Genomic DNA, 12,143 nt, shown 5'->3' on the forward strand with positions numbered 1-12,143 from the left:
TGTCAGGCACGCACACTTGCATGCACACAAATACACAAAACATTATTCAATTATCAGTGTAATTCAATGAAAGACTTCAATCATCAAGATTTGTTTGTCCTTTCTTTGCCCTCAGTCCTAGGATGGCTGTAGCCAATGACAGTTTATTAGCATGTTCCAGCCATAGGAATTTCTGGTAATCCAAACATAAAACCCATAATTATTAGAGCAACACTTTTAAATACCCAAGACAGTATGTTAGTGATGAAAGATTACGACTTCCTGAAAAAAAAAAAAAACTGTAAGAACTCTTAATTTAGATGAATGTTATTACCGACTGCTCATGTAATAGATTCATGAGATGGTTCTCACTTTTTTTCTCTTCAGAAATGTCATTGTAAATGTAGTTATCTTCATTGTGACATGATACACAAGTTCTTTCCATAACCACTTGTTGGGCATTACACAAGGTAAGAGAGGGATATGGCCATCATTTATTTCACAGTCGGTCTGCTACAGAATTTTAGCATAATCTGCGACCTCATTTACAGTTTTAAGATGGTAGAGATCTTCTCTGTTGACTTGTTGAATGTCTGTTTATGAAATATGTAGTTTAAAGTCTACTATTGTGGCTCCATCTATGCAGTTCTGTCACTATAGGCTTCATTGACCAAATGAAACACACTTGCTGTGCATCTTTGTTTTTATTTTGGAGAGGCACTCAAGGCTTTAGCAGGTCTTTTTACATTGGTGCTTAACCAATCTAATTTATAAATTTCTTTTTATGATTGTGTCTCCACCTACACACACAAGATGCATAAATCCTAACATTTTTATTGTCTCAAAAATTAGTTGTTCCATGAATTTAAAAAAAAAAAAAAAATTCCGATAAATTCTGTATTACTACCTAGCAAATGGCTCTGCTAGTTGAAACTTAAGGCTGGTATATTTTGTTGTGAGAAGAAAGCTTGTGTGATAAACATATTATTTAGGGAACACTGCATCCACTCTGCATATTGGAACATTTTCCGAAAATTTAGTAGAAACGAAAATCAACAGAAGGGAAATACCAAACTTATCTTTAAGCTAACAGTTAGCTTGCTTCTCATCAAGTTCACAGTCATGGAGCTAATTTCTGTTACATGAGCTAAAAATCCTGATCACAAACCATTTGTTTGACAGTTCCAGTCAGCATGAGGCTAAAAACCTCTTTTAACACATGAATCAGCTCACAACTAGTCTTCCTGCCATTGTCCAATGTTTTGCCATGACACTGTTGGGGGGAAAAAAAAAAAGAAGTTACTAAGCTAAATTTTCCAACCTAATGAGGCGCTTGACCACATTTTTGTAGATTTGTGCTGTAGCTGAAGAGAAAAAAGGTGGGGATAAAGTAGGAGTGTGGAGGAATTGTTACGAAAATAGAGGTGGCAGGAGAACATGTGAGAGGGAGTCAGACAGACAGAGGGAGGAGGGGCAGCAGATGGTGACATGTTGATTTATGAGCTGCAGGGCTTTTCATTAACCATACTGAGTTTTACAGAAACAGAGGAGGAAGGGAGAAGGCAAGACGGAGGAAAACAAGACAGAGAAATGCTAAACTGAGAGGGAAACCAGTGGTGGGAGGAACATGTGATTGGAAAATGAAGTTTAGCACAGTAATGCCACCGATACTGTCATATTATTTCATACTGTCTTTCTCACTTTTTTGCTTTCCATCACAACCACACACTCTGATAGACTGTAGCTGCACGTATAGCCGTGTCCTCCGACTGGCAATAGTTGTAAAGATAGAACACTTCATCACTTTAGCCCATTTCTTTGGCATTTTTGCCGCCTGCAGACCTGTCACCACCAATCTGTGAAAATGTCCCAGGCTGCCAAATATAAGCGCGTTGTAGTTTAAGCAAGAACAGTTCACATCTGTCCAAGCTCTGAGACAGCAATACGAAGTAATACGAAGCAATATGTGCCACCTGTAACTTGAAAAGTTGCCCTGACAAATTGTAACCTCATTCTGTAACTTTATTTATTTATATATTTTTTTTTGCTGAAAAGGAAAAAAAATCTTCTTGTTTATCTAGCAAATGCTATAATTTATGAAAACATAGCTGAATGCATGTTTGTCATTTACCACCAGCACAATTTGCTAGGTTTTAACCGTTTATGTTACCACTTAAGTACAAAACAGAAAATCTGCTTTGGGTTTGAAAATAACATTGAGTAGACACTTGGTAACTGGACATTACCAATACAGTAATTATTGCACATGTCAGGACTTTTTTTTGGATTTCTGGCTTATATTGCTCCCCTATCCGTTGTACCTGACATGTGGTGCGCAAGTAGAGAGACTTTCTTTCAGCTGTTCATGGCTTCTTAATGAATAAAAGTTAATGATTGTAATTCAATCAACAAAAAAGATCTATCAAAATACAATTACAATATCAATTTAGTTAATTGAGGACTTTATTTAGATTTCTTTTTTTAAATTTTTAATATACTTATAATTACTTAATAAAATCTGTCATTTCATCACTCTTTTCTTTTCACTCCTTTCCTACCAAAAACCGAGCAGCAGTGCTTGGTTTATTGTAAAGACCTCACAGAGTAAAGCCTAAGGATTCAATAGATGGTTTGTGGGGAGCACACTGTATTGTTTGCAAATAGCTTCATATGTAAAATGAATGTAGGTTTGCAACATCATTGTTCAAATTATTATACAAATTCAGAGTTTAGTAAAAGATTTGCAACTGCAATCACTGCTACAGACATCTTCTGCTGTGAATTAACTGATTTTTCATATGATAAAGTGCTGCTCAAACCTGCCCTTACCACAATTCCTCTATAGTTTAAAACTAAAAAATAAAAGTGCAAAGTGGAACATTGTCAGAGAATATAAGATAAGCAGTACATTGAGGTTCTTATCCATGCATATTTTGATTAAAAACTACACAAATTTGTTCTGATTCATGTTATTTATGTTCTACAACCATTCTTCTGTGTTTTGATCAACAGGTGTATGATGGAGAGAACTGTTCATCCCGTCTGCTTGGAAACTTTACACTTGATGGCATGGTGGGCTATGCTATCAATAGCACATCCAATCACTTGTGGCTAGAGTTCAATAGCAATGCCTCGGGAACCAATCAGGGCTTCCGCCTCACTTACACAAGTGAGTACTCACTATGAAATCACCTAAAATGTAACCATTTTAAAGGTTTTTATTTTCTGTTTACTTTCCAGCTGTGGTTTGTGATATTGCTTGCTGTTTGTTCAATTCTGTTTGCCTCTCTGCCTTTAATCTCACACAGTTTTCTCATGCACATAGACATTAGTTTTCTGAGCTCTGAGGAGCCTATCATATTAGTTTATTGAGAAACATTTTTGATTGAAACCTAGAGCGCTAGTTAAGTGTCAGCATGTGTTAGATTGCCCTATCAGATATAACCCTGTCACTCAGTCGAGTGTTCTTTTATTGTCACTGTACATATCAAAACAAAACAAGCAACATGTACTGTAGTTGTCTTTCTTTGTCCTTCCATCTGACACAACACTTGCATTTCTAAGCCCTTTCTATGTACTACTTTAGCAAGCATCCACAAAAGAAATGAGCATATGGAAGCTTGAAACTGACTCTCTCTTCCTGCCACACAAACGCACAAACACATACACACTCATCTTAATAGCTTCAAAGATAGCCTGTTAAGGAGGCAAGACCAGGTGCTGTGTAAGTCAAAGAGGCTATTAAAGGAACATTTATTTGCAAGCCATTTAAGGAAGGTGAGAATGACACATCTGGAGTTGAAGAGTGGCTGGATGAAGGGACAAACAAAAGGAGGTAGATGGTATATGGATATTATAGATGGTCTGTATGTCAGTGAAACCATTAGATGGCTCTCAATATGCAAATCATTTAACTGGAGAAGGTGACACTTTCTCCGGTGATGAATAGACTTTGGTTAAAACAAAAAGAAGGAGGGAGAAGAAGCAAACAGTCCTTTAATAATGCAAAGTGTTTGAGGCTATTTTAATCAAGCAATAGGAATTTACAGAATGCTATTTTTAAACAATAAAAGGGAAAGGTTAAAAGAAGTGAGATTTACTTGTTGCAGAAGGGGACTGACATTCATGGACACTGTACAAATGAAATTCAGCTTAAAGTGAATAAATACTTGTTGAGTAAAAGATATTTAGGGGTATCTGGAGGAACTGATTGACACTGGTCAATGAGACAATTCATATTTTATGATCATGCTCAGAACTAAAATAGGACATTTCTTTTCCATATTATTGCAAGAAACAACCGTAAAAGAAGATAAACATATTGTATATTCTGATCAGCACCATGTATAATGTTACACTCTGGTTTCTTTATGCAAATTGACAGAAATAGTTTGCTCACATACAGCATGTAGCTAAACCTTTTCTGATATTGGCAAGCTCACTGTTTATTAAGCATTATATAGCAGCTCAGATGCTCTGATATGAGGGAAGATGGTCTTTTTATGCAGTAGGAGGCCAAACAGTGCACAAGAAAATGCATTTGTGAAACTGCTCTGTCCTTGTTTATCCAACTGTCTTTAAAGCAGGAAGTTTTCTTTATCTTCAAAATACAACATATCTGTGTTCCATGTGAAATTATTATTTGTTGTATTTTCAGTTTCAGAGAAAAAACATTTTAAGGTCCATAAAAAAAAACAACTCCTGGTGCTCCTTACTGCCATCACTGCTGTTATTTTTTTTATCATAGGGAGAAGCCTATACATTTTTAAAGTTTCTCAGAAACTAGCAGATGACCAGAGGCTGTAGAAAAGTTCAGTAGCTTTCACTGCAGCTGTGGACTTTTTTTTTTTTTTTTTTTTGAGCATTTGCACAATGTTCAAATTCAGAACAGGAAGTAAAGAGATTCAGGAGAGTACAGTGACCTTATGTTCTCTTGTCCAGAGCTGAATCTTTTTGTTCATTTATGCACAGTCAAGAAGCCTTAATCTGTATGTGTGTGCATACCTGTCTGTCTGTGTGTGTGTGTTCAAGGTTTTGACCTAGTACGCTGCGAGGAGCCCGGTGTTCCTAGTTATGGATATAAGATCCAGGATGATGGCCATTATGCCAACACGTTTGTTCTGTACTCCTGCAACCCTGGATACAGTCTCCATGGCAGCAGCACACTGACCTGTCTTAGCGGTGATAGACGTGTCTGGGACAAGCCACTTCCTTCCTGCATTGGTTAGTATGACAGCTAACTTACACTGTGTGTTACCGACTGCATCAGTATTTTATTACAACCCCATCAAAATGTTAACATCTGTTTTGCTTTTTATTTTTTTCTTGGGAAGGGGGTCTTTCAATGCCATTTTAGTGTTATGAGAATCACCAGTCAAAGCCACTGGATGCTGTTTAGGTTTTAGCATAATGACTTAAAAATAGATAGAGCTCACAAATGACTCAGTCAGTGCAGGGAAAGGTTTTGAAGAGAGACTGTGGGGACTGGTTCAACACAGGTAGAGATTTATGTAGCGTTGCTAATGTATCTCTGTGGATATACACACATATATATATATATATATATATATATATATATATATATATATATATATATATATATATATATATATATATTTTAGTGTATTAGCAGCCAGATTTTTAAAACGAAACGGTGAAACGGCCTCAAAAAATCTAATATTGTGTCTATTTAAAATCTTACAGCATTATTTCCACTGTTTTTGAAGCATCAAAATGATAGGCATCCAATTTTATACAAGCACAAGGAGATAGGAGATAATATTACACTGACGAGTTTTTGAAAAATGTGGAAAGTTGTTGAAGCACAACTTACTGAGAACATAACGTTCTAATCAGGCACCATGTAACTGCTGCTATGCAATCAATGTTGCTTTTTACAGACAGCAAAAATGTGTTTGAATATTTTCCACTGCTGGACAGATTTAGCTTTAGTAGGCACTTGGCGTTGAAAAAAGTATGTAAAAAAAAATTCAGTAACTTTAACATTGTTTTTTGTTGTTTTTGTTTGTTTATTAGTTTGCTTTTCCTCTGAAGATTTTGGAGCTGTTAAAATAGTTTTGTCTTTTAAATACAACATTTGCAGTTAGCTACTCTTAATATTCATCGGGCAACCACCAGTGACACTGATGCCACATGAACATTTGTTTATTTGTATTCTTGTATTGTTTCGAGCTACCTTTGAAATCCCTGAGGCAAACTGGCATTCGTCAGTCCATATGTCTTCTTTCCATAAATATTCTGTCTTTGCATATTGGGCAGAGGGATTTACATGGCACAAACTAAGAGCATAACCTTGTCTCTTTGTCACCTGCCAGTACACCTGAGCTTTGTGAGGTGGGACTGAGCCTAATGTAGTTGCTATTAGCAACAAAAAGAATGGATATAGATAGATGTGTGTGATACTTTTGTATGAGTATTAATAAAAAATGGACATGTCTTTGTGACTGGATTAGGGTAAGACTTTGTAAATGTGCAACCAGTCATTAGTTTTTAGCTCCTGAAGAAAACACTTGCCTGAGCAAACTACCCCCACTACTCCTTTTTTTTCTGTCTGTCTTTCTTCCTACTTGACAGTCTTTATGTGTTTGTATGGAGATCATGACACGGCCTTGCCTCAGGCTGTTTCCATGCCATCTTTCTCTCTGTATCTCCCATACTGAGTGGTGGTCTACCTATGTGAGACTCTTGCTATGCTCTCCCTTTTCTCTGCTCACAGTTCATTTTGTCAGCCTGTCTTATGTCTTCCCTATACGTGTGTGCGTGACGTCATTCTTTCTCTTTCCTGTGTGATTTAGGTTTGCTAATTTTTTTTTTCCTTGTACCTGTGCCTCTTCCTGTCCACTTTATTAAAAACCATTATAGCCAAAAGGATAGTTGCCTTTTCCTGCTATTATAAGAACAATAAGGTCTGAAAGCAGCTTTTGTTGGTGTGTGGGACTGATATGATTGCATAACTGCAGAAGTGTTTTTAAATGTCTTTCTGGCCTTCTGTGTAATTGTGTGGTTATCTGCTACTCCCTTTGTTTTTGTGTCCACATGTAAATGCATATTTATGTGTATTCTGCCTGGGGAAATGCAGCAAAACTAGGATGTCCTTGTCTTGATATTGCAGATTATTGCGACGCCTGCTCAACTCACACTAAAACGCAATATACACATATAAAGCTTTCTCCGTGGCAAAATACTTCCTAATCAGCAGAGATCTCCTATCTCACTGGGCTATCATAGGTACTGTTGAGTATCACAATGATCATTTCATATCTGCTCTCAGCCTTAAACACTGCTTCTCAATATATCCCTCGTGACAAACCCCTGAAAACAGTAAAAGCACAGATTTCAGTTGTCTTTCTGGTGTTATAAGCAAGGATTTCTGTCTTGAAATGTAAATACTAAAAGCATTTTGTTGAGGGATATCGGCAATCAATGCTGTTATCAATGTTGGTAGAGTATATCAAGTTGGAGGTAATGATTCAAACACTTTTTAACTGATTATAAATAAATGTTCACGCCTGAATATGATTATCAACCAATAAGTGGAAATGAACTGAAATGTTAAAAGAGCTGAAAGAAAGCCAGAAAATGGGATCGATAGAATCTTTAAAAAGGCAACCTGAGCAAAGTCAGAGTAATAGACGATGATTATCCCCAGCAGCATTATCCTGCTCTAACGGCTCACAGAAAGACACATTTAAAATGAAAATATCTACGTGACATGAAAAGTCATTAATAACTACATCTAGCTATATGTTTTAATCATTTACATTTTTTTTTTCATATTTATTTTACCAAACCACAAGAGACAGGATTTCTTTTGTTGTTTTGATGCACCTCTTGGTGAGTGCTGATACACTCGTCCATCCAGATCCAATGAGACATTAGTTTTTATGATCACAGAATCATGTTTTACTTTTTCCTCAATGATGACACCACCTTGCCTCCTTTCTTTTTAGCGGAGTGTGGAGGTCACATAACTGGAGCAGTGTCTGGGCGGATTCTGTCTCCGGGATACCCTGCTCCATATGACAACAACCTCCACTGTACCTGGACCATAGAGGCGGATACAGGAAAGACTATTAGGTAATTATAAAGTGGTTTGATATATCCTTTAGTTTCAATCTGTTTATCTGAATGATTTTTTTTTTTTTTTTAAATTGGGAAATTAGCCAAGCGATGGTTGTAGAATTGTTTCTGACTGAAGTAAAACAATTGTTTAGCAGGCTGTTCATAACATCAGCCTAATACGTCTGGTATTAGCAGCATCTCAAAGAAGTAAAAACATTTAGACTGCCTGGTAAAATATTCACAAATAAATGATGAATATTTTCTGTCAAAATCACAGCTTTGTTCGAGGGTGCACCACACTATTCCAAATGTTAGCATGTGTGTTTTTTGTTTTTTTTTAGCAAACTGTGACAACTGTTGACAGCTGTCTGTACTTGCATGACCAAAGCATATTTACATTTTTATTTTGGTTTCCAGTTACTTTTGGTAAGACCTTGTGTATTTCTGTGTTTCCTCAGCCTTCACTTTATTGTCTTTGACACTGAGGTCGGCCATGATATTCTGAGAGTTTGGGATGGTCCCTCTGGGCCATCAGATGGCGGGATCCTGTTGAAAGAATGGTCTGGCCCAGCCCTACCTGAAGATATCCACTCCACTTTCAACATACTCACACTGCAGTTCGATTCAGATTATTTCATCAGCAAGCAAGGATTTTCAATACAGTTTTCCAGTAAGTAGCTTAAACTCTTCACTGTAATCATTATACATGAACTTCACAAACACTCAAAAATCCTATAAAAATATCACAATTCAGCTAAAGTGATAACTTGGGTGTTCTTTTATAAAGAAATGTCATTTATTGAGTTAGCAATTAAATTAGCTAATTAGAAAACCAATGCAGCTTTATAGCTATCATACAAACCCCATTTACATTTGCAATAGGATAATTCATTTAACATTGGTGTTTGATTTAACAGGATTTCTGGAAAACTCAAACCAAAGAATTAGATGAGACATTAATTGCATCACCTTGGGACAAAGGCTTGCTAAGCAAATGACACAAGGAGCCCCACCTGAAGCTTTTGACTCAATTTTCAATATTTATTACACAAGCAATGACTAAACAGGAGAGTTCAGCTTTACTGAAGATAACTTCGAAAGTTCTTAATTTGTATTGATTGATTTAAAAAAATGAGGAATTCTGAATTTCATAAAAGACATTACTGTTCATCTTCAGGTGACTTTATTTTTTTATATATATTTTTTTAAAATCAAATAGTCATAATAATTTATCAAATAGTAATAGTAATACTAAGACAAATATTTTTAATTGTAATTTTATTAATTTACTTTTTATGTGATTTTTTTTGGTCTTTGAACACAAAGTTGAGACTAAAGGAAAAATGTGAACGAATGCTCAAATTGTTCTGGTGAAGTGTGGGAAACAGATGCACATGGCAGATTTGCCTTCAGGGTTTCATGTCAGAAATGCACAAATGTCTATTTTACCCAAATCTAATGGAGAAAACAAAAAACTTAACCAAGTATAAATAAAAGGATAACACTGTTTTACTGATGGAAAGAAGCTCTGGCCCTTTAATCTTTGAAGTTTTAATTTCAGCATATCATTTACTGTAATCTGGAGGAGACTTTCTTCTTATTTTACTACCTCAGCTGACATAATAAGTCTTTGAGCAGAATGTAGTGAAGACAAACTTCGTCCACCAGTAAAATGAAATGAAAGATTTAGAGTGCATCTTACCTTTGTCTTGCTAAATTTCTTTCTTGAGGGTTTCAACCATCATTGAAATAGAGGACTTTTAACCAGTTTAACATTAATAGGTGCAAATTTTCACATTTTACCACTTCCAGAGTACCATAATAAAACTTATCAGCTAAATGGAAGGTAATCGTCTTTGCATGCAAGCACTTGAATTAAAAATGGGTGAACAAGCTTCAGAACCAGGGAGAAAAGTTTTATGGCTAATCTCAAAAGCAAAACACAGATACTGGTTTTTTTTTTCATTCATGAACATAGGCTTTGATGTTTTTTGTGGGGTATAAAATTTGGCCAGTAGGATCTGCTTTTCTGCTGTTTACCACATCTTCACCTCCCTCTTCTTCTGTCAAAGCAACATGTTTACTGCTGTTGGGATTTTTTTGTATTCATTGTTCTTTATAGGCAGTGCTTTATCAGCTTGATAAAAGAGACGCACTGACACACATAAATGCGCGCCCTGTTCAACTTTATCGTACCATTTATTACCAGACTTGGCCTGAGCTGGGACAGCTCCTTTTGCTCTGCAGTTTGTGTACAACTTCATGCTTTCGTTTGTAACATGAAATTGTCATTTTTAAAGCTTGTCATAAATATTTCCATCCTCTTTTTTTTTTGTCCTTTTCTCCTTTCCTGAATCTCTATATTCATTACATATTTAAAACAAATATTTACCCTCACTAATGTGATGATCAAAACACTGCTATTTCATTACTATGGTAATGTATCTCCTTGTTGATTTACTGAAGCGCTGAACTCATTCATGGAGAAAGGTTTATGTAATTGTTGAGTATAGCTGTGACCTTCCTACAAATTTCTTTTATGTTATATTCTCAGTTTGGTCTTTGTTCAGGTATCTGATGGATAAGCATATTTTGCTTCTTTATGTTTTAACACAACATTATGATCCTATAATTAGCCCTAAAAAATTCATTGGAATATTTGTAAAAAGAAATGGAAATATTAAAGGACACTGTCATTCCCAGGTTTCCTGCTCACATGTTTGAAATTGTGGTTCATAGAATAATCAGAAAAGAATAACTCATATGCAGTTTTGGCAAACTCACAGTAAATGCTAGAGTTGATTTAAAGAACTTTTTTGTGTGAATCCCATTTAGTTCCTGCCATGGCGATTTATTTGGATTTATTCAAATTGAATATAACACTTTGTCCATTGAGATGAATCTAAATAAATCTTTATTTATATAGCACCTTTAAAGATAACATGCTTCACAGAGAAAGAAGAAACAAGAAAATACAAAAAAATATGAACAACAACTGAGCAGAAGAAAGTTAAAAAGATGGTTTTCACATGCTTTTTAAGACTCCACATTTCTCACTCAGAAGAAGGGAGATCCAGAAAGTGTTACAAAGGCTCTGTCACCTTTAGTCTTTAACTGAGAGCTGCACAACTAGCAGACCCGAATCACATGACCTCAGGGAACTCCAAGGGGCACGTGCCTGCAAAAGTCTGCTGGTATAAATGAGTGCTTGAACATGTCATGCCTATTAATTATTAATAAAATTTTGGCAGATGGGGAGCCAGTACAGCCGAGTTAACAGAAGGGTGGAATGACTGTTGTTTTATATTTTGTTTGGAGTCTTAAAGCAGTGTGCTGTAAAATGTTTAAGCAATCCAGACAAGTGAACAGCAGAAATAAAGGTGTGTATGATCATTTCCGTACCAGCACATGAAACAAATGGACTCAGCTTTGCATTATTTTTTAAATGATAAATTCATTTTATTTTTAAGAACTGAAGTAATTCATTTAGATAAATTAGTTCTTTTTAGATTTTCTGGGCCAGATCTACTAACATCCCATTTTGCAAATAATATTTTGTGTGTGTAATTTAGAATTTTATCGCACACTTTGCAAATGACTTAATGAGAGGATTTTGCACAAAAATCTGAAACATTATATGGAAGTAAATTTATGATAAAATAAAAAGATCGTATAAAACATTACAAGGTGAACAAAAGAAAAATCAGCATGTAATTAAACATCTGCAAAGTAAACAGGAGAGGGGTAGGGCAGAATGTGTATGTACTGTCATCTTAAAAATAAAAAAAAGAATAATGAATATAACAGCCTCTTGATTCTAATGTACATATTTTATTTCATTAACTGACCCACAGTTATAAGCTATACCGGAGATGTTTGGCACAAGGGTGCAATCATTTGCTCCTATTACTCTAAGTAATCCAGCAACTGAAACTTTCGTTTTCACTTTGATGTAAATACAGCGCTGCATGTATCGCCTTATATTGTATATTTAGTAAATTATGGCAAGTTAAATTGTAGATATATCTCAAGGACAACCATGATAAGTAGAACATACAAAAGCTTATGTGAAAAATGGTACA

General features: G+C 35.5%; 1 protein-coding gene across 1 annotated transcript in view; it reads left to right on the plus strand.

Annotated features, from left to right (window-relative positions):
- The window catches only part of LOC306760319 (CUB and sushi domain-containing protein 1-like), a gene marked incomplete at both ends in the record, with an annotated part of 457,273 nt that overhangs the window by 340,428 nt on the left and 104,702 nt on the right, over positions 1 to 12,143 (plus strand). Inside the window, 4 exons of the mRNA XM_079246123.1 lie at positions 2,992 to 3,148; positions 5,011 to 5,202; positions 7,950 to 8,076; positions 8,520 to 8,731. Coding sequence (XP_079102249.1) covers positions 2,992 to 3,148; positions 5,011 to 5,202; positions 7,950 to 8,076; positions 8,520 to 8,731 — 688 coding nt within the window. The remainder of the gene's footprint in view (positions 1 to 2,991; positions 3,149 to 5,010; positions 5,203 to 7,949; positions 8,077 to 8,519; positions 8,732 to 12,143) is intronic.

Source organism: Telmatherina bonti (genome assembly GCF_933228915.1).
Source record: "Telmatherina bonti genome assembly, chromosome: 1".
Classification (NCBI taxonomy): domain Eukaryota; kingdom Metazoa; phylum Chordata; class Actinopteri; order Atheriniformes; family Telmatherinidae; genus Telmatherina; species Telmatherina bonti.